We start from the raw sequence: 22,467 nt of genomic DNA, 5'->3' as shown, positions 1-22,467 counted from the left end.
TGGAGAGCGGAACCCGGGACTCCTGCATGCAGTCTTGAGCGCTTTGAGCCGCCCAGAGGACGTGTCCAAGCAGGACTGCCGGTGAGATGCAGCTCGCTGGAGCGCAGGTAGCTGCCGGGGGCCATGGGGGCACCGAGGCCTCTTTCTACAGCATTTCCTGCCCAAAGGCTCCCCTCCCGTTTGCTCTGCATCCCGGCCGGCCCTGGACCACACAGTTCCCAGAGCTGGAGCCCAGCGTGGCTTTAGAGACACAGAAAGGGTGTGGGGGAAAATGCACTGTCCCTCCCTTAGGCTGCCCGCCGTCTGCTCCCGTCAGCTGGGGCAGAGCAGTGAACCTCATGGAGGTCTGCAGAGAAAGCAGTAGCGGTCCAAGGCTCCCTGCGCTCCCTCCCTGGCTGCTGGAGAGCGCTTTGATCTGTGTTATCTGCTCTATCTGCTTCCTTCCTGCTGGTGGGAACTCAGGTCCTGTGCCCTCTTTTGGGCGACTGTCCTGGCATTTAGATCTGCAACCCACTTGAGAATCTCTGGGTTCATTTCTGTCCTGCCAAAGTGCCTGGGGTGTGTGTGTGTGTGTGTGTGTGTCCCTGGATTCTGTTGATTCCCAGTGTGTGTGTGTGTGTGTGTGTGTGTGTGTGTGTGTGTCCCTGGATTCTGTTGATTCCCAGTTTGTGTGTGTGTTTGTGTGTGTGTGTGTGTGTCCCTGGATTCTGTTGATTCCCAGTGCCACCAAAACCCCAAATAAACAAAGACATGCTAGAAGTTTCTTTTCTTTTCCTTTCTTTTTCTTTTTGCTTTCTGGACCACGCCTGGTGGTGCTCTGGAGTGCCTCCTGGCTCTGCACTCAGGAATCACTTCTGGCCAGCTCGGGGGAACCCTATGGGATGCCAGGGTTTGAACCCAGGTTGGCCGCATGCAAGGCAAGCATCCTACCAGCTATACTATCTCTCCGGTCCCCAACATTCTAGAAGTTTCTCCATGTGGAAGTGAAGTCGATGGGGTAGTACCAAGCTGCTCCCTCCCCCCCCCAAACTGAAGATACCCCCCAAAAAGGGCATGTCCCTCTGCCTGGCCATGCTCACCACATGAAGCTATCGTCGATTTGCTCGAGCGGGCCCAGTAACGTCTCCATTGGAGACTTTGTTGTTACTGTGTCTGGCATATCGAATACTCTCGGTAGCTTGCCGGGCTCTCCGAGAGGGGCGGAGGAATCGAACTCGGGTCGGCCATGTTGGCCGCTTGTAAGGCGAACGCCCTACCCGCTGTGCTATCGCTCCAGCTATAAAGGTAGTTAATGTCTCTCTGTCATTTTCTTTGTATCTTAGAAGGCCAATGCAAAGGTTTTACCTGGACCAATCCTGTTTTATTTATTTGGTTTTGGGGTCAGAAGAAATGGAGTTTGGGGTTACCTTGGGCGTGTTGCTTGGGGTTCGCTCCCAGTGGTGCTTGGGGAAACAGTTGGTCGAGGGGATCAAAATTTGGGACCTCCACCTGCAAGCAAAACACTTTGAACCCATTTCCCGGGCCGGGTAGAGTGTGTCAGGCTGTGAAAACACTTCTGTTCTGGCTGGATCTGTTCATTAGTATTGAGGTGCTCTGGGGACACATCCGGTGGTGCTCAGGGCTTACTCCTGGCTCTGTGCTCAGGGATGACTCCTGGTGGGGCTCGGGAGACCCAAAGCAGAACCCAGGTTGGACCCGGGGTCACTCATGCCAGGTTAGAACCTGAACCCTGTCCTCTTGTGCTTCTCTCCCAGGGACCTGTTTTATTTTGGTTTTGGGGCCATGCCAAGCAGTGACTCCTCATTCTGCACTCAGGGATCGATCAGGGACCCTTTGTGATATTGGGGAATTAAAACCAGGTCAGCTGCGTTCAAGTTCAAAGCAAGTGCCTCACCCGCTGTACTGTCTCCAACCTATGACCTGTTTTTGTTTTTGTTTTTCTTTTTGGGTCACACCCGGCATTGCACAGGGGTGGGTTACTCCTGGCTTTGCACTCAGGAATATTCCTGGCAGTGCTTGGGGGACCCTGTGGGATGCTGGGGATCGAACCCGGATCGGCCGCGTGCAAGGCAAATGCTCTACCCGCTGTGCTATCACTCCAGCCCCAGATCTGTTATTTTCTTTGAAAAAAAAATTGCTTTAATTCTCCCTAAAGGGTCTCCCAGAAAGCTGGCTCTGCTTCCACCCTCAACCTCTCTCGGGGAATGAGGGGGCCCCCACCTGTGAGTCTGTTTTCCAGACCACTGGCAGCCTCCACTGTCTCCATCGTGAAGGGCATCGCCCCATTGTTACTGCTTATTTCTCCTGTTCCTTCGGGTGGGTCGGGGTTGCATCCCTTGCTATTTGGGGGGCTACTCCCAGCTCAGTCCTTTTTTTTTTCCCTTGCTTTTTGGGTCCACCCAGCAATGCACAGGGGTTCCTCCTGGCTCTGCACTCAGGAATTACTCCTAGCAGTGCTCAGGGGACCAGATGGGATGCTGGGAATCGAACCCGGGTTGGCCGCGTGCAAGGCAAATGCCCTATCCGCTATGCTATCGCTCCAGCCCCATCAGTCCTTATTTTCAGCAGTGCTTGAGAGCTGTGGGGATCCCCAGGTCTCCTGCATGTGAAATCAGCCAAACCTTCTCCGAGGCCTCTTGTCTGTCAGCCTCCTTCATCCTTGCTGAAATTTGGATTGCTCAGAATTCCAGGTGCAGGGTCTGTCCAGAGCGATAGGACTGTGGGGAGGACTCAGGTCTTGCGCATGGCTGACCCGAATTCAATCACCGGCATCCCATCGGGTCCTCTGAACCCCACCGAGAGTGATTCCTGGGTGCGGAGCCAGGAGTCATTCCTGAGCATCGCAGTGTGTGGACCCAAAACAAACAAAAAATTCCAGTTCTAGGGGCAACTGTGGTTTGATCTGGGGTACGGCAGTGAATTCCCCTGGGCACCACCAGGGGGCACTGCTGAGCACAGAGTCAGAAATAGCCTCTCCAGGCTGGAGCATTAGCATAGCGGGTAGGGCGTTTGTTTGCTTTGCACGCGAGCCACCCGGGTTCGATTCCCAGCATCCCATAGGGTCCCCCGAGCGCCACCAGGAGTAATATCTGAGTGCATGAGCCAGGAGTAGCCCCTGTGCATCGCAGGTTGTGACCAAAAAAAAAAAAAAGCCTCTCAGCCCTGCTGGTGTGCCTAACCCCTCCTCTCCACCACAACTCAGTTATCATCAGAGTTGATGACTTGAGTGCATTCCATGGTTCTCGCGACATGCCAACGGGAAGGATTCTGAACATTTAATAACTGGGGGTGGGGGGACTGGAGCGATAGCACAGGGGATAGGGCGTTTGCCTTGCACGCGGCTGACCCGGGTTCGATCCCCGGCATCCCATATGGTCCCCTGAGCACTGCCAGGAGTAATTCCTGAGTGCATGAGCCAGGAGGAATCCCTGAGCATTGCTGGGTGTGACCCAAAAAGGAAAAAAAACTGGGGGGCGCGATGGGGGGAGATAGTATAGTGGGGAGGGCGCCGACCTTGCACATGCAGCCGACCTGGGTTCCATCCTGGGCATCCGATAGAATCCTGTGCACCTCCCAGAGTCATCCCAGAGCGCTGAGGCAGGAGTCAGCCCTGAACATCAGCGGGTGTGCCCCATGAACAAAAACAAAACCAACCAAAAAGAAAGACCTTGGGCAGGGGCCTTAGGGACAGTCAGCGGGGAGGGCACCGGCCTTGCCTGTGACTGACCCGGGTTCAGTCCCTTGTAGGGTCTCCTGAACCTTCGAGGAGCCAGCCCTGAGCACAGCTACATGTGGCCTAAAAAAAACTAAATACAGGGGCTGGAGTCATAGTACAGCGGGTAGGGCGTTTGCCTTGCATGCGGCCGACCCGGGTTTGATTCCCAGCATCCCATATGGCCTCCCAAGTAATTCCTGAGTGCAAAGCCAGGAGTAACTCCTGAGCATCGCTGGGTGTGACCCCCCCCCAAAAAAAAACACAACTAAATACATGGATTTTTTTTTTTAAGGAGCACTTATTTATTTGTTTTGTTTTGTTATGGTGTCATTCAAACCCAAGGCAGGTGCTGTGTATAAAGCAGGTGCTTGACCACTGACTCACACAGCCTGCAGGATCTTTTTATTTTATTTACTTTTTTAAAGTTTTTAAAAATTTTTATTTTTTATATTTATTTATTGAATCACTGTGGGAAGAGTTACAAAGCTTTCAGGTTTAAGTCTCAGTCATGCAATGATCAAAAACCTTTCCCTTCTATTTTTCACAATACATGGATTTTTTTTGCGGGCGTCACACCCGGCAATGCACAGGGGTTACTCCTGGCTTTGCACTCAGGAGTTACTCCTGGCAGTGCTCAGGGGACCAGATGGGATGCTGGGAATCGAACCCGGGTCGGCCGTGTGGAAGGCAAACGCCCTACCCGCTGTGCTATCTCTCCAGCCCCAAAACATGGATTTTTTAAAAAATCAGCTGGGGCCAGCTGGGAAGGGTGGACAGCGGGGTAAGCACTGGCCTTGTTCAAGTCTGATCCCCGGCACCTCATAGGACACCCCCCAAGCACTGCTGGGTTTGTCCTCACGACACAGCACAATTCTGAAACTGTCCCGCCCTGGTCCATGATTGACAGGACCTTTGGGCTTCCTCTGGCCCCCAGTGTGCGTAAGGGAGAAACTGAGGCCAGGCTCCTGGGACTGACCTGTTGTTGGCAGCTGCAGGGACTTGCCCTTCTCCCTCTCTGGATTCCAGGGGTGCGGGGAAGCCTGTGTAGGTTCCAGGGCTGTCCCCTCTTCCCTGTGCACCAGGGTCCCACCAAGGCAACTCCTTTTTTTTTTTTTTGCCTTTTGGGTCACACCCAGCAATGCACAATAGGGGTTACTCCTGGTTGGTGCACTCAGGAATTACTCCTGGCAGTGCTCAGGGGACCCCATGGGATGCTGGGAATCGAACCCGGGTCAGCCACATGCAAGGCAAACAGCCTACCCACCGTGCTATTGCTCCAGCCCCCAGGGCAACTTCTTCTTGTGCGTTTTTTTTTTTCTTTTTTTTTTTTTGTGGGGGGCATACCTCGCGATGCTCAGGGCTCACTCCTGGCAAGCTCAGGGGAGCATGTGGGGGGATCAAGCCCCACATTCAAGGGAAGCGCTCTCCCCAATGTACTAATGCTTGGCCACCAGTCTGTACCTCTGCACCTGGTAACTCTTTTCTTGATATATTTTTTTTTCGTTTGTTTGGTTTTGTGTTTTGGGGCCATTCCTAGTCGTACTCAGGGCTGACTCCTGGGTCTGCAGTCAGGAATTATTCCTGGTGGGTTTTGGGGACCATATCAGGTAACGGGAATTGAATTGGACGTTCCAGGCAAGTGCTCTACTTGCTGGACTATCTCTCCACCCCAGCACCCGGTAACTTTTTGGCTAAACAGGGCCAACCTCCCTGTACCCCTTTCCTCACAGCCGCCCCCCCCCCCCACAGCCCTGAACCACACCACAGTCACATCAGATTAGTAGTGCTGTTTTTTGTTTCTGTTTTTAGGACACACCTGGCAGTACTCAAAGCTTACTTCAGAATCATTCCTGGTGGGGCTCAAGGGGACCCCATGGGATGACGGGGATCGAACCCCAGTTGGCTGCATGTAAGACAACTGCCCTCCCCGCTGTACTATTGCTCTGGCATCTGAGCAAAAAAGCAAAAAAAAAAAAAAAACTATTGCTCCATGCCCCCCACAAAAAAAGAAAAAGAAAGAAAAAGAAAAAAAAACACACAAGAAGAAGTTGCCCTGGGGGCTGGAGCGACAGCACGGTGGGTAGGCTGTTTGCCTTGCATGTGGCTGACCCGGGTTCGATTCCCAGCATCCCATAGGGTCCCCTGAGCACTGCCAGGAGGAATTCCTGAGTGCACCAACCAGGAGTAACCCCTATTGTGCATTGCTGGGTGTGACCCAAAAGACCAAAAAAAAAAAAAAAGGAGTTGCCTTGGTGGGACCCTGGTGCACAGGGAAGAAGGGACAGCCCTGGACAGCTCTGGCATCTGGTGCTGGGTTTTGTCTTTTGCGATTATTTTTGTTTCATTTTATTTTGGGTCACACCCAACGATGCTCAGGGTTAACTCCTGGCTCTGCACTCAGGAATCCCTCCTGGTGCTTCTCGGGGGACCCTATGGGATCCCTGGAATTGAACCCAGGTCTGCTACACGCAAGGCTAGTGCCCTCTCCACTGTCTGTAATAGCTCTGACCCCTAGGGGTGGGCTGGGGGTGCCACACACACAGCGAGACCTGAACCCCAACCCTGAGCCGCACCCCAAGTCTCTCACTGCACTTTTTTGCTCCTTGGGACTGGGGGTGCGGATGCCCCTTGCTCCAGGGCACCTGATCAGGAATCTGGACACCCTTGGGGTCCACACAGCATGTCACTAGAAGCACTCAGCACCCCATCCAGGAGGGCCCCATCTGGAGACACCCCTGATGACTGAAGATGGTGAAGGCCACACCCTGCCATCTCTTTTCATCTCGCCGAGAACTGCGATCTCCCACCCCCATAGGATGGAGGGTCCTAGCTCCTCTAATCTGGGGGCAGGATATGGGTTAATCCCTAGGACTTGGGGTAACAGTAGGAGATCCCCTGGGGCTCTGCATCTCCCTATCAGGGGAAATGTCTTTTTTTTTTTCTCTTTGGGTCATGCCCAGTGATGCTCAGGGGTTATTTCTGGCTCTGCAGGCACTCAGCAATCACTCTTGGCGATGCTTGGGGGATCATATGGGATGCTGGGAATCGAACCCAGTTCAGCCACGTGCAAGGCAAACACTCTACCCACTGTGCTATTGCTCCAGCCCCCAGGAGCAATTTTACAAATGCAAGACCACCAGGTCCCTCCAAGCACCACTTTCCTCCCCCGACACCCCCCCCACCTTCCCCCTCTCACGGGGGCAGCCTTACAAGCCCACGGGGCTGTGAGTCGGATCCCCACCTCTGTGGCAGCAAGAGAAAGGTGCTCCAGAGTGCACCGGGCATGCCTGCGCCCCAGAACTAAAGCTGCCATCACCACTGCCACGGCCGGAGCGATAGGACATTGGGGAGGGCCCTTGCCTTGCATGCACCCGACTGGGGTTCGATCCCCCGGCATCCCCTAGGGTCCCTTGAACACCACTAGGAGTGATTCCTGAGCACAGCGCCAGGAGTCAGCCCTGATCACTTGTCAGGTGTGACCCTCCCAAAACAAACAAACTTTAGCGGCTCTGCCTGCAAAGTAGGGTGCTGGGTGAAGGGTGACTTGGAGGTCTTGCTAAAGGGCAGCCAGCAGGACCCTCCCCCAACCGCACCAAAGAGGTTCAACACACACACACACACACACACACACACACACACAAAGACACATACACAGGTGCACGTACACATGCACATAGCACATGCAGAAACAGGCCTGCCCACTGCCCCTTGGTCTCTGATGTTCTCCGTCACCCCCCCCCCCCCAGTCCCAGTCCCTCCCAGTCTGTTCACAGACCAGATAAAATGGAAAATTCCCGGCAGGGTGCGGGGAAGGCTCTCTGGGCCCGGCCAGAGGCTTTGCATGCCAGAACCCCGGGCTCCAGCCCCCACCACAAGCACAGCTGGACGCGACCCACAAGCACCACAGGGACCCTGAGAACCGAAAGTCTTAGGGGCAGGCGCCCACCTGCCCCCGGGACAGCTGGGGTTCCTACCCCTCTCCTGCTTCCTCTCCCGCCTTCTTGGGCACCGTTTTAGGAGCGGCCCTGCTGGGTCAAAGGGCACGAGAGTGAAAGGTGTGAGGAGGGCCTGATAGGGCTACTGCTGGGGTGCAGCTGGGGTGAGGGGGCTCTCAGTTCCACGTGGTTGGGGGGTTGTTGCAAGGACCCGTGTCCTAAATGAGTTTGATTCTCAGCAAAGCCGCCACCGGCATGGAGCCTCAGGATGGTGGGGAGGGTGTTTGCCTCGCGCACGGCTGACCTGGCACCCCATAGAGACCCCTCACCCTGCCAGGAGTGACCCCTTTGAGCTCAGAGGCAGGAGGAAGCCTTGAGCACAGCTGCAGGTGGCCCCCAAAATTAAAAACAAAAAACAGAATTAGGGCTGGAGTGATAGCACAGCAGGGAGGGTGCTTGCTTTGCTTGTGGCCGACCTGAGTTCGATTCCCAGCACCCCATAGAGACCCCTAACCCTACTAGGAGTGACCCCTGAGCTCAGAGGCAGGAGGAAGCCTTGAGCACAGCTGCAAGTGGTCCCAAAAATTAAAAGAAAGGAAGAAAGAAAAGAAAGAGAGAGAGAGGGGCTGGAGTGATAGCACAGCGGGTAGGGCATTTGCCTTGTACGTGGCCTGACCCGGGTTTGACTCCCAGCATCCCATAGGATCCCCCGAGCACGGCCAGGAGTAATTCCTGAGTGCAGAGCCAGGAGTAACCCCTGTGCATCACTGGGTGTGACCCAAAAAGCAAAAATGAGGGGGGGGGGGCTGGAGTGATAGTACAGCAGGAAGGGTGCCTGCTTTGCTTGTGGTCAACCTGAGTTCAATTCCTGGCGTCCCATATGGTCTCTCAACATTGTCAGGAGTGATTCCTGAGTGCATAACTAGAAGTAAGCCCTGAGCATGGCCCCAGAACCAAAACCAAAAACAAGGAAGGGAGGAAAGAAAGAACCGGAGGAGCTGTTGGTTCCTACTACCCTGTGGACCCCCTGTGTCCTGTTCGCAGTCCCAGGACCCCAGAATCTAGGCCAGTGCCTCAGTTTCCCCCATAGTCCCTGTGCCGCAGGTCACCACCCCCTCCCCTTATGTTCCCTCAAATCCCCATTACTGGGGGGCTGGAGTGATAGTACAGCAGGTAGGGCGCTTACCTTGCACGTGGCTGACCCAGGTTCGATTCCCAGCATCCCATAGGGTCCCCCGAGCACCGCCAGGAGTCATTCCTGAGTGCAGAGCCAGGAGTCACCCCTGTGCATCGCCGGGTGTGACCCAAAAAGCAAAAAAAAAAAAAAATCCCCATTACCTCTGTGCTCCCTGGGGACCACTGGCCTTGACCGACAGCTGGGAGGGACCAGACAGGGGCCTGGTGAGGGGTCCCCTCTTCTGTTTTTGCCCATTATTAGGCTTTCATTGTGGATTGGGGGGGGAGACTCAGGAGTGGGGGGAGTATGCTGCTCATATGTCCAGGGTTCTTTGTCTTGGTTTTTGGGGTCACACCCGGCGGTGCTCAGGGATCACTCCTGCACTCAGGATTACTCCTGGCGGTGCTCAGGGACCGTATGGAGTGCTCGGGATCGAACATGGGTCGGCTGCGTGCAAGGCAATCGCTCTCCCTGCTGGAATATCGCTCTGGTTTCCTTGACTTTCTCTTCTGCCGTTCTGAATCCCACATGCTCTAGAAGGGGGAGGAGGGGGAGGAAATACATTTTTTGGCGGGAGGTGCACACCTGCTGATGTCCAGGGCTTTTCTACTGGTGTTGAAGGATTACTCCAGATAGGCCCAGGGAACGATCTGGGATGCTGGGGAATCGAGCCTGGATCAAAGACATTGTATAATCTCTCTAGCTGCAATTTTTTTTTCTTTAATTTTGGGGCCACACCCGGTAGTGCTCAGGACTTACTCCTGGATCTGTGCTCTGAGATCACTCCTTGTGGTGCTTCCAGGGACCATGTGGGATGCTGGGATCAAGGCAAGGTTGGCAGCATGCAAGGCAAGCACCCTCCTTGCTGTATGACCGCTCTGGCCCTCAACTTAATTTTTATTTAATTTTTATCACACCTGGCAGTGTTTTGGGGTGCTAGTGGGTATGAGCCAATTGATTTTAAACAAATAAAGCACAGGGTGGTGGGTCCATCCCGGTGCCAGGGATCAAATTCAGGATATTGTGCCTGTGCCCTATCCCCAGCTCCCATTAAAATATATATGTTTTTTGTTCGTTTTTTGGGTCACACCCAACAGAACTCAGGGATCCCTCCTGGTAGACTCAGGGGGTAACAACATAGGATCTGGGGATTGAAACCAGGACCAGCTGCGTTCAAGGCTCTGGCCTGATATGAATAAATATTATGTATATATGGAGAGAGTCTGGCAAACTCCCTGTGGCGTACCAAATGTGCCAAATACCAGTAACAATGATGGGTCTCATTCTCCTAAAGAGCCTTGAATATAATCTCAGGGCTAGGATGAAGGAGACGTTACTGGGGCCTGCTCGAGGCAATCGACGAATAACTGGATGATTTGTGATTTGTGATAGAGACATATTTTTCTTTTGGGGTCACACCCTGCAAGGCTCAGGGGTAAGCTTCCCCTGGCTCTGCACTCAAGGTGGTGGTGTTCAGGATACCGCATGGGATGCCGCGGATGGAACCCTGGCTAGCCACGTGCAAGGCAAACGCCCTCTGCGCTGGGAGAGGCTGGCACGGAAGGCCGCGGGCTCAGTCTCTAGCATGGCCAGACCTAACCCCTGCTGGGTGTGGCCCCCAAACCAAATAAAATGAAAACTACAGAAAGCAAAGGGGGGTGGGGCTTTTATGGTTTAGGGGCAATTAAATTTGATCAGGCACGTGTGAGGGCCCCGTTCAATCCTCCCGAACCCCCAAAATAAAGAGTTCAACTGCAGAAGAAATGGACCCCTCTGAATGAGCCCGGGTGAGCCGGAAAAGGTGCCCCCTCCCCCCCCCATGGGGTCCCACGTGACCTGCTCTGCCCCTCTCTGCCACCCCAGCCTGTGAGCCCCTCCAGGGCAGGGTTGATGGGCATGTAAGTATCTTGGGGTGGGCCGCGGCTGCTAAGGGTGACTCCGGACTCCCTTCCTAATCGGTACAAGGACCAGGAAGGTCTGGGGTGTCCTGCCACTTATGTGGGTGCAGGCGGGAATCTACGGGGTGGGGGGAGCGGTTCACCTTCCTAAACTTTCAAAGGTCTGGGCGGTCCTCGGGTCTGGGGGAGGGGGTCCAGGAAGACTCAGACATCCAAAGAAGCCGCAACCCCACCATGGGGTGCCCAGCCAGGACTGCGGGGAGCGGGGGATCCGGAGGAACCGGGGACAGTGGGGCAGCCCCGGAGGCAGCGGAGACGGACAGACGGACAGGTTAGCAGGAGTTGCAAGCGCCCAGGCGGAGCACGAGGGGGACCCGACCGAGGGCCGCGGTCCCCTCCCCGCCCCCTGAGCGGGCGCCCGTGACAGGTTCGCCGCCGAGGCCCGCCCCGCCCGGCAGCGCCGCCCCCTGGAGGCCGCTCGGGGCACTGCACGGCCGCCGCCGCCCGCGGCTCAGGAAGGGGCGGGGGCGTGGTCGCCGGGGAGGGGGGCCACCCCGCCGCCTCACTTCCGCGCCGGACGCCGGGGCCTGCGGGTTCCGCCGACCCCCAAGGGCCTGCGGCCTCTGGGCGCCGCGTTAGGCCCGTGCCCAGGGCCACCCCGGGGGCAGGAGGTCGGCGCCGTCCCCGTGCCAGCCCTCGGAATTCCCAGCCCGGCGCCGGGAGGCGATGTCCCCGCCTCGCCCCGGCACCCATCCGCACCCCGGCCCTCCCCACCCTCCGCCGGGCCCGCACCGGCCCGGCACGGGGCGCAAAAAGAGGAACGATCGCCGGCTCTGCTGAGCCTGCGGGGCGATCGCTCCTCCCCTGCCGTGTTCAGTCGTGGGGGCCGCTGATGCCCAGGCCAGGGAGGCCCCCACTGGGGTCCGGGAGCAGCCGAGGCGCCGGGTCGCGCGAGCCAGGCGGCGCGTAGGGCGGCCTAAGACAGGGGGAAGGGTCGCGCACGTGGCCGGGGGGCGGGGCCGGCCGCTTCCGCCCCCCTCCCGGCCACGTGGGGTGCCCTCCCCCCTCGGCGATCGGGGGCGCGCCCCGAGCCGGGCCGCAAACGCCAGCGAAGGGGCGGGCTCCCGCCGGCCGCGCGCCCCAGCCTGGGGTGGGCGCGCCCGCTAGGAGGCGGGGCGCGCGCCGGCGAGGGAGGGGCGCGGCGGGGCGGGGCGCGATCGCGGGCGGCGGGGGCGCTGGCGAGAGAGGGAGGGCGGGGTCGGAGCTCGGGGGACGCCGGAGCCCGGGAGCCCGGGTGGGGCCGGAGGGCTCGGAGAGAGAGCCGCGCCGCAGCGAAAGAGGGGCGCGCCGGCCGGAGGCGGGGATCCGGGCCGTGCGCCCGGCGGGGAGGGCGCGCGGGGCACCGGAGTGGGCGCGCCGAAGGGCGGCCCCTGCAGCCCAGCCCCGCCCCCCGCGGTCGCGCGCGCCGGCCCAGGCCCGGGAGGGCTCGGCGGGCGGGGGGCGTGGCCGCGGCGCCCCGAGGGGGCGTCCTCCGGGCGGGGCGGGCCCGGCCGCCCCCGCGGGCTCCGGTGCGTCAGGGCGCGTCAGGCGGGGCGGGGCGGGCGGAGCGCGGGTGGCGGCGGCGGCGGCGGCGGCGCGCGCCGGCCTCCTCCTCCTCCTCCTCCTCCTCTTCCTCCGCCTCCCGCACTCGAGCTGCCGCCGCCGGCCGATCGGGCGCCGCTCCCGCCGCCTCCGCTCCGCCCGTTCCAGCCGCCGCGCGCGCCCTTGCCCGGTATGTCGGCGGCCGTGGCGTGCGTGGATTACTTCGCCGCCGACGTGCTCATGGCCATCGCGGCGGGCGCCGTGGTGCACCGCGGACGGCCGGGCCCCGAGGGCGCGGGCCCCGCCGCCGCCGGCCTGGAGGTGCGCGCGCCCCTCCGCGAGGCCGCCCCCACCGGGCCCCCGGGGCCGCCGCCGCCGTCCCCCGCCTCCCCGGGCCCGGGCGGCGCCCCTGCGCTCCACCTGCTGGCCGCCAGCATCCTGGCCGACCTGCGCGGCGGGCCCGGCGCCGCCCCGGGGGGCGCTTCCCCCGCCTCGTCCTCCTCGGCCGCCTCGTCGCCGTCCTCGGGCCGCGCCCCCGGGGCCGCGCCCGCCGCCGCCAAGAGCCACCGCTGCCCCTTCCCGGGCTGCGCCAAAGCCTATTACAAGTCCTCGCATCTGAAGTCCCACCTGCGGACGCACACAGGTGAGGCGGGCCGAGCGGGCCGGCCGGCGCGGGGGCGGCCCTCGGGGGGCGCCCCCTCCCCCGCCGGGACCCCGAAAGTGCGTGGCGCGTGGGGGGCGGGGAGGGGGGCGCGCCCGGGCGGCCGCCGCCGCCGCCGCGCCGGCCGGGAGGGCGGAGCCCCGGTGGGTGGGGCGCGCGCGGGGGGCGTGGCGGCCACGCGGTCCGGCGGCGCGCGGTTGGCGGGCGCCGCGGCGGCAGCGCCGGGGCCGGCGGGGTCGGCGGGCGCGATCGTGGCCCCCCCGACCCGTCCCCCCGCCCCCCGCCCGGCCCCCCCGCTTCCCTCCCCTCCTCCGGCTGACTTTCTCTTTTCCTCGCCGCCGGGGCGTGACTTCGGGGGAGGGGGCGCCGTGGGCTGGGAGACGGCACCTCCGCGCTCGGCCCCAGCCTCAGTTTCCCCTTGCTCTTTGCCTCCCCCCGCCCCCGGCCCCGAGCGGCGGCTGCGCCCCGCCTCCGGGGTGGCCGCGCGAATTGGTCCCAGAGGGCGGCAGAGCGGCCTGGCGCGCGGCCAGGTTGGGGGGTGCCCGGCACGTTTCCATCGCTCGCTGCGTTTTCGCCAGGCCCGGGGCAGGAGGGGGGAGCCCCGGCGTGGCTCTGGGGGTTGGGGCCTGATTCGGGGGGAGTCCGGGCCCCACCCGGCGTCCGCCCCTTATTCCTCCCCTACCACCTGCTGTGGCAACCGGTTGGGGTGAGGGGAGCGGCCCCCCGAGTGTCTCTGGGCTCCACTCGTCGCAGTGGGGAACGTTCGGGGGATCCCGGCTGCCAGGGCTGGGGGGGCGCGCGTCACCCCCTCCGCGGTCACCCCTTCCCTCGCGTACCTGCGCCCTGCTCCCCTGGGGCCCCGCCGCCCACGCTGGGAATGGGCTGGGATTGGGGCGGCGCGCGCGGGGCGGGGCGTGGGGGGCCGGGGAGCCGACCCGAAGGTCCTGGGGCCTGAGCGTGGGCGGGCGGGGGGGCGCCTTCGTTTGGGGGGGGTGCTCTGGGCTCGCTGCCGTTGGACCCACGACTTACCCAGCGTGGGGTCTCGTGCTCCTCCGTGGAACGGGCAGCGCGAAACCCCGCCCCTCGTGCGAGGGTGCTTGCGGGAGCACGTGGGGAGCCCACGGGGGCGGGGGTGCGGACGGGCGGGCGCGGGGGTGGCGTGGGCGCGGCCCCAGCCTCGGGGGGTTGGGGGGAGGCAGCGGCGGAGTATGAGAGCGGGTGCCCGGCACCCCCTTCCCCACCGTTCCGCCCGCCTCTCCTCTCCCCTGCGCGAAACCCAGAGCTCTCCTCAGCACCCCCCCCCCAAAAAACCCCCAAACTGCCAGACCTGACTTGGGGTGGGGTTGCCCTTTCCTTCCTGGAGCCGTTTTTGCCCTGGGTGGTCTTTGGAGCCTCTGGCAAGCCTTGAGGCCCTGAGGTCACCGGCAAACTTTCACCCCCACTATTTATTGGGACACCGATGGCCCGGAGACTGTGCCCGTGTGGGTGCCCACATTGTGGGTGCAGGAAGTGGAGGGGGGCGCGCAGGTATGGTAAGGCTCCGTTACCCCCAGGGGGGCTGCTGCTATATTACTTCTAAGCCCCCTTTTATTATCGTAGAACGGGGCCTGGGGGTTTGGCACCCCTGGGTTTAGTAATAATTCCCGGTTTGGCGTCCGAGGGGCCCCCAGCCAGGATCGATCGCCCAGGCCTTGCCTTTGGGGGTACGGGCAGGCTTTGAGGTTTTCTGCAGGCTCTTCCAACCCCCTTCCACCAAGCGCGCTTTTGGGGTGCTGGGGAGGTTTGCGGGGGGGCTTCCCTGGCGCTTTCCAGGGCTGGGGGCAGACCGAGGACGGCTGGGACTGGCCCCGGGGGGCGCAGGGGCGTGGGGAGACGGGCGGGGAGGGGGGGCGGGGCGCAGGAGCCAGGGTGCCGCTGACGCGGTTGCTGTGGAGACGAGAAAGGGGCGCGGGGGCGGGGGCGGAGAGGCTGCTGGCTCCTTCCCGCCGCGCGCCCCCCCTCAATCGGCGCGCGATGCCAAGGGCTTTGGGGGAGCTGCCCCGGGCACTGCGGTGGGGGGGGCGCGAAGCAGCTGCCCTAGCAACCCCCCTCCCTCGTCTTTATGCCAGGGCGCCCCTGTCTCGTGGACAGGAGGGCCCCAGATGTGGCTCCAACCCCTCCAGGGTGGCAGCTCGGGACGCCCCCTGGTCCCCGTGAGACACCCCCTACCCGCAATTTGCACGCTGCAGTGAGCTGGGTCTCCAGCTCGTGGGGCGCAGGGCTCCAGTCTCTGGGCGCATCTGGGTTGAGATTGGAGGGAGGGGAGCACCCCCCCACCCCCCCAGGCCTGGGCTCCCTCTAATCCGTTGGGTAGGCTGCCGGGTGGGGCGTGCGCAGGGAGTAGACTGGTCAGGAAAATCCTTTTACTTTGAAGGGATTAGATGGGGGGGGGCACGCCTCTAGGGGTAAGGGGTGCAGTCCCAGTGCGGCGGGAGGAAGGGAGGCAGCGAGGCGGACCCCCGCTTTTGAGGGAAGGCCCTGTGGGAGAGGTCAGTAGGGAAACTGAGGCAGGAGGCGTGAGGCGGCCTCTCCCAGTGGACGTTCTCCCCAGGTCAGGGGCTCTGTGGAAGAGGAGAGAGTCTTATGGGGGGGGGGGCGGCTGTGAGTCTCTCTGCCAGGGTGCCCGCTGGTGGGGACGGGGCCCCCCCAACATTGCTGGGGTGATAACCACCCCCCACCCAGCTTCCTGATAAAGGTGGTACAGATGGCCGGGAGGTGGCAGATAGTAGCAGTGTGGGGCATCTGGTTCCCGGGGAGCAGTGGGGTGGGGGGGCTGCCTCTAAGGTTTGGAGCTCCCAAGCTCTGGGAGCCTGGGTGGGCAGTGGAGGGGTCAGGCAGGAGTTTTGGGGAGCAGTTCTTGGGAGACGGACTGGGCAGGGGGGACGCGGCTTGCTCTGCCAGTAGACAGGGTGGGTACCTTTGGTGTCTGGTGGGTGTAGAGTCACACACCCCACCAGCCGATGTCCTTTAGAAAGCCTTGGGGACAGCAGTCCTCGGCGCAGGGGACCCCACCCACCTGCCGCCCGGAATCGCCTCCCTCAGCTTCCCTGGGTACCCCTCGGTACCCTTGCAATTCTCCTGGTGGTCTTCATTGGTGTCCCCGACAGCCCCCCACCCCTAGGGGGAGCAGGTCTCCAAACGGGGGAGCTGCTAGGGTCCAGCCGGCGCTCAGGCCCCCAAGGCGCTGGCCCCTGCTACGGTGGGGCGAGAGGAACCCCCCAGTGTTAGCCTTTGGGGGAGATGGGCAGTGAGGGAGTGTCCCTGCGCGTGGCTTCCTGGAAGCTGAGGTGTGCGTGTGGTGGGGGGGCAGCCCCTCAGCCCGAATGGGGAAGTGAGCCTTTCCGAGGGGCCCCAGAGCGCCCCCTCTTGCCTTCCTTGCCCCTTGAGAGGGGTACTCCCCGGCCCCCCCCCCCCCCCGCAGGACAGGGCGCCCCTTGCTGGGTCGCGGCTGTCCCTTCCTAATCTCCCTTTGCAAACCCGATCCCGCGTCCCCCCAAAAAAAACCCAGCACCCCTTCCACCCCCGGGGCATCCCTTCCAGCTCTCACGTTTTACTGCCTGGGGATAGGGGTTCCTTCCGGTGCTTCTTGCACGCCCCCCCCCCCCCCGCAGTGTTCTAGATCTCTTGAGGGGGGAAGGGGGCTTATGCACGGGGTTTGGGGGCAGCGGCGGCGGCCCCAGGGAGTGGGGAGAGGGTTGCTTTTCACCAGTAGCAGTTGTCGCCGTGACCCCTAGTACCCCTAGAACCCCGGAGGGGCTCGCTGCTCTCTCGCGCCCCTTTAATGTACTTGAGGGGCGTGAGATTGGGAAGAAGGGATGGGGGTCAGGTTTTCTTCACCCACCTCCCCTCCCCTGCACCCCATTTCCCCCTTCTAGCTTGGGGGAGGGCCCTGGGGGTCCCCTTCTGTGCCGCTCTGCACCCCCGGCCCTCACGATGGATCCGGTCCCCTAAGCGGGGGCGCGCCACCAGCCGCCACCGCTCTGGTCCCGGCAGGGCACAAGCGCCTGCAGATCGGAAGGCGGGTGCGCGCGCGCGCGCGCTTGGCCCTTGGCCTGGGCGTGGTGCCCGCGCGCCCCCCCCCCCCCACCCCGTTGCCTCAACCCTGGTCAGCGGTCTGGGGACACCTTAACGCTTGCCCTGCGGCTGGGTGGTGACCCAGCCCCTGGGCGGCCTGGTTCTGGGGTCCGGCCCTGGGAGGCGGATGGCGCTGTTGGCGCAGTTGGGGGGCAGGATGGGTGAGGCCGGCGCGGTGGGCGGGGCGGGGTGAGGGGAGGAAGTCAGAGGGTGGCAGCCGTCCCCTCCCCGCCATCTGGCTGGGGGGGCGGGGCCAGGCGGGGCGCTCGTGCTTCCCCTCTGCAGACTCGGGGACCCGCGCCCCGGGACCCCGATGATCTCCGCCCAGTCGGACCGCTGGGCCGGGGGGTGCCCTTCCCATGCCCCTGTACCAGGGGTCGCCGAGAAATCAGGTGCATTCACCTTCGTCCGCCACCCCCCCCAATTCTGCGCACTTTGCACTCTGGGTGCTTTTTTTTTTTTTTCCAAAGGAGGCGGTGTGCTGGGGTGAGGGGTCGAGAGGGGTGTTGGGGGGGCTGGGACGAGCGGACCCTCGGGACGCGGGACCCGAAGCGATTGTGCAGCGGGGAGGGTACTTGCCTGGCACGCGGCAGACCCAGGTTCCAGCGCCCGCGCCCCGCCAGGAGTGAACCCTGAGCGCAGAGCCAGGAGTAACCCCCTGAGCATCGCCGGGTGTAGCCCCCGAAACAGAAACAACTGAAAAAAATAATCCCAGGGCGCCCAAAGGGCTGAACTTGGCCCAGCCATTCAGCCCGGCTCCCCTCCTGGTCCCGGGAGCCCCGGGTGTGACCCAGAAAAGCCCCCCAAAAAAACACATCCCGGGTTGGAGAAACTGCGTCGGACGGGGCGTCGGGGCGTCGGGGCGTCCGAGCCGCGGGGCCGCAGCGGACGGACCTCTGGGGGGGGCGTGTAGGGGTGTAGGGGGTGGCACTGGCCCCGCGCCCTCCGCGACTCACCAGCCTCTGCCCTCTCTCTGCCCACCCCTCTGCAGGCGAGCGCCCCTTCGCCTGCGACTGGCCGGGCTGCGACAAGAAGTTCGCGCGCTCCGACGAGCTGGCGCGCCACCACCGGACGCACACCGGCGAGAAGCGTTTCCCCTGCCCGCTGTGCACCAAGCGCTTCACCCGCAGCGACCACCTCACCAAGCACGCGCGCCGGCACCCCGACTTCAGGCCCGAACTGCTCCGCCGCCCCGGCGCCCGCAGCGCCTCCCCCTGCGACTCGCTGCCCTGCAGCCTGGCGGGCAGCCCCGCGCCCAGCCCCGCGCCCAGCCCGGCCCCGGCCGGCCTGTAAGGGCGGCGCCGCCCCCACCCCTGAAACCCACCCCCTGGGTCTGCACCCCCACGGGCGCTCCGGAGCACTGACCGACTCCCCCCCATCCTCCCAGTGCGGATGCTCGTCCTCCCTCCCTCCGAGGGCTCCCACCCCCCCCCTTGAAACTGACCTTGCCCTTCTCAAGAGCGCAGTGGGGGGGGTCCAGGACCCCAGGGGGATCCGCCGGGGCACAAAGGGGACTGGAGGGGACCCCCTGCTACGTGTAAATAGCCATGACCCATGACCATTAACTCTCTCCCCCCACCTCCGTTCAGACTGGGGCAGGGGGGACCTTGTATTGTCGCCCCACCCCACACCAACGCCCAGTTTTTTTGGGGGGTGAGGGGGGCGCAGGGCTAAAGCCCCTCCCGGTGCTGGGACGGGCCCCCCCCAGACCTCTCTCTGGTTTGGGATGAAGTATGAAGAGCCATAGACGACAAACCAGAGGGTCTCCTCTCCCCCCTACACACACACACACACACACACACACACACACACACACACACACACACATACACATGCACAACCTCCAACCCCAGCTTGGGGCCCCCCGCACCCCACTGAAAGCCATTGGAGATGTTCAGGGAAAAAGGGGTGCGGCCTGGCCGCACCCCCCCACTCGGGTACTCAATCTCAGGTGTGTCCGTGACCCCCCCCTGGAGGGCTGCCCCACCCCCTACCGAGAGGGGGGGGCGCGGTGGGAGTGGGGGAGGGGTGGCCCCAGGGTCCCGGTGTCCAGTGCACAGACTCGGGGGTGATGAGGACAGAAACTGGGGTTCTTCCAAAGAGTGTTTTGACTCACTTGGGGGGCAGGGTGGGTCTCACGGGAAGGGAGCGAAAGGGGTTTATTTATTTTATTGTCTCTGCTGGGTGGGTGGGGGGGTGCTCAGCTGCCCCCCTCTGGGCGGGTGTGTGAGTGCGTGTGAGACTTGGGGGGGGGCTCCCCCACTCTGGCCTTTGGCAGCATCTCGTGACAATCAGTCCCACCCGCCCTGAAGGCGGGTGTCCTGGATCCACACCCTCCCTCTTCCCCAAGCCCCCCCCACTTCTGTTTGTCGGGACTGAATGGGGGTCCCGCCCTAAGCCAGCGGGAATGGGGTGGGGGGGGTCATCTCCCCCCCCCGAATTCCCTGGGATAGCTCGTTTTTTGGACCGGGTAGAATATTTTTTCAAGGGCCAATCAATCCCTTTACTGATCGGGCCCTGCGGGGGGGTGGGGGGGGTCCCCACATCCTCAGGGGATGTGAAGGGGAGTGTCAGTGCTCTGAATTGAGAGGGGCACGGTCCCTCTGTCGCTTGCGATGGCTGGGGCTCCCGGCTGAGGGTGTGAGGACCCCGGCCCCCCCCCCCCAAGATAACATTTGCTCCAGAACCTTCCTCTCTCCAAATCGGGGGAGGGGATTGGCTGCGGCTGGCACAGACTCGGACACCCCCCCCTCCCCTGGCAGGATCCAGGGATGGGTAGCGAGCTCGGAGTGTCCTTTTGGGAAGGGGGGGGGCCGCGGAGGAGGAGGTTGGGGTCCCAGCCCTGCCCCGGGACTGGTTCATCTGCGCCCTCAAATCCCGCCCCCAAGCATTGGGAAACGCCTTAGTGGGGGGCGGGAGCCGAGGGGAGGCGGGCAGCGGCCCGTGTTCCTTTGTGTCTGGCCGCGCCTTGTCTCGTACCCCGTCGACCCCAGGGGGGCTGGTGACCCTTGCTGGTCACCGTCCGTTTTGCTGCGGCCGCGAGAAGAGGAGAGGGTGATCCCAGAGACCTGTGCTTTCCAGCGGCGCCCCCTGCCCCCCCCCCTGCCCTGCCTGGCACCCACCCCCTTGTATTTAATTAAAACGTCCTTTTGTAAACCCGATCTCAGCCTGTGTCTGGTTCCCCCCCCCGCCACACACACACACACCAAGACCCCCACCTTCACGGGGGAACCCCCGGGGTCCCGCATCACCCAGAGGAAACCCCCCCTCCCCAAAGGGAGACCCTCCCCAGCCTCCCAGAGAGGGACCAGCTAGGGTGCGAGGGTCAGTCCCCTTAGGAGTGACCGGGCCAGCGCTGCCCGCACCCCCTGCTCCCCGCGGGCCCGAGGAGGGGGCGGCCCGTGGGAACGCGCTCCGCCCAGAGCTCCCCACGCTCGGCGCAGCTGCGCCCCCCGCCCGCCTCCCGCACCGTCTCCCGGGCAACCAGGCGCGGCGACAGGGCGCCTGGGGGCGTCCACCGCCCGCCCCCTTCCGGCGGGGCTGGGGGGCGGCGGCGGGGCGTGGGTGGGAGGGAGAATTGGGGGGGGCGGGTCTTCTCACCCGGCAGCTGGATTGTGCGCTAGCCAGCCAGGCCGAGGAGGGTTTACTGCTGAGAACTTCGAACCCCCTCCCTAGCAAAAATGCACCCCGCGATGCAGGGCGGGGATGGGACGGGGGTCCCTTCTTGCTGACTAGTCTACTGCGGGACCCTCCCTTTCATCCCCTTATTCCGTTCCTCGTTTCATTTGCGGAGTACCCCAAGAGTACCCCCTTGTCCACTCCAGGGGAGCTCCATGATATCTGCCTCTTTTTTTTGGGGGGGGGGCTTCGGGGACTCCTGGCTCTGCACTCAGGGGTCCCTCCCCGGTGGTCTCAGGGAATCCTGTGGAACGCGAGGGATCGAACTCGGGTCGGCCGGGTGCAAGGCCCTACTTGCTGGACGATCGCTGCCCCCTGGTCCAAGTGGGGTCCCTCTGATGTCCATGCGCCCCAGATACAAGCGGTGTCCTTCTTGGACGCTCGCGGGGGTGGCGGGGACCTGTCACCCCACTCCTCCCCAGGCCCAGGTCCCCATCTCTCCAAGGGCCCCTTCCAGTTTACGGATGAAATTGCTTGATCCAGCACCCTCACCATCTCCCCCCTCCCAGACCACAACGTGTAGACCCGGTGGTCCTCCTCCTCCTGCCCCCCAAGATGCCCCGGCCCGTCCCTCGTCCCGGGGAGTCAGTCTTTCCAAGAAGGCGGACCCAAGTTCTCGGGGTCACCCTGACTCGCCTCTTTGTCTTGCGTTGCTGTCACCATCTCCAGTGCTTCCTGGAAACCTCCCTGGAGCTCTAACCTCAGAATTTCGCCACATCTCCCCTCCCACCCCACCCCCACCCCCACCCCCACCCCCGCCGGGCTCTCTGCCTTGTAGGGGGACCCCGATTCCCCAAGGCCTGTCCTCCCGCGGGGGCCACCAGAGGGCGCGCGTGAGCAGAATCTCCTTCCTCTGTCAGCAATGGTCCTGCAACACCCCGGGCTTCCTGGAGACAAAGCCCAGGTCTTCCCGGCGCCCACCCGGCCCTCCATCACCTGCCCAGTCTTCTCCCTGCTCTCTTTTCTCCCTTCCTCCCTCCACTCCAGCTCCTGGGGCCTCCTTGCTGTTTTTCCAGGCTGGATTCTGCCCCAGGCCATTTGCACATAGTGTGGCTCTCCGCTTCCTGTCTCTATGAAAGGGACTCCCTTAGGGAACTCCATGAGGGGGTTCAGCTAGGATGTGTCCTTGTGTGCGTGATTTATGTCACAGTCTTTTGTTGTCATCCCCCTCTTTTATATTTATTTATTTATTGCTTTTTGGGTCACACCTGGCGATGCACAGGGGTTCCTCCTGGCTCTGCACTCAGGAGTTACTCCTGGCGGTGCTCAGGGGACCCTATGGGATGCTGGGAATCGAACCTGGGTCGGCCGCGTGCAAGGCAAATGCCCTACCCGCTGTGCTCTCTCTCCAGCCCCTTTTTTATTTATTTTTTTTCACTCCTGGCAGTGCTCAAAGATCCTTCCTAGCAGGGCTCAGTGGACCTTATGGAATGCGGGAGATCAAGCCCAGATCAGTCCCATGCAAGGCAAGTGCCTTACCTGCTGTACTATCTTTGAGGTCCGTAGTCTTTTTTACAATTATTACTAAAAGCCTGTTTTTTTTTTTTTTGCTTTTTCGGTCACACCCGGCGATGTTCAGGGGTCATTCCTGGCTCTGCACTCAAAAATTACCCCTGGCAGTGCTCAGAGGACCATATGGGATGCCGAGGATTGAACCCAGGTCAGCCACATGCAAGGCAAACGCCCTACCAACTGTTTCATTGCTCCGG

At 62.5% G+C, this 22,467-nt stretch overlaps 1 protein-coding gene across 1 annotated transcript; it reads left to right on the top strand.

The window, feature by feature from the left end:
- The first annotated feature begins 12,260 nt into the window (after positions 1-12,260).
- On the top strand, positions 12,261-18,388 carry KLF16 (KLF transcription factor 16). Its single transcript, XM_056112798.1, has 2 exons — positions 12,261-12,949; positions 18,072-18,388. Exons 1-2 carry the CDS (start codon positions 12,499-12,501, stop codon positions 18,371-18,373), a joined length of 753 nt encoding a protein of 250 aa, XP_055968773.1. The 5' UTR covers positions 12,261-12,498; the 3' UTR covers positions 18,374-18,388.
- The last annotated feature ends 4,079 nt before the right edge of the window (positions 18,389-22,467 follow it).

This window comes from Sorex fumeus, unplaced genomic scaffold, assembly GCF_029834395.1.
Source record: "Sorex fumeus unplaced genomic scaffold, SorFum_2.1 ptg000019l, whole genome shotgun sequence".
NCBI classification, from domain to species: Eukaryota; Metazoa; Chordata; class Mammalia; order Eulipotyphla; family Soricidae; genus Sorex; species Sorex fumeus.
This window is presented reverse-complemented; position numbering and strand designations above follow the sequence as displayed.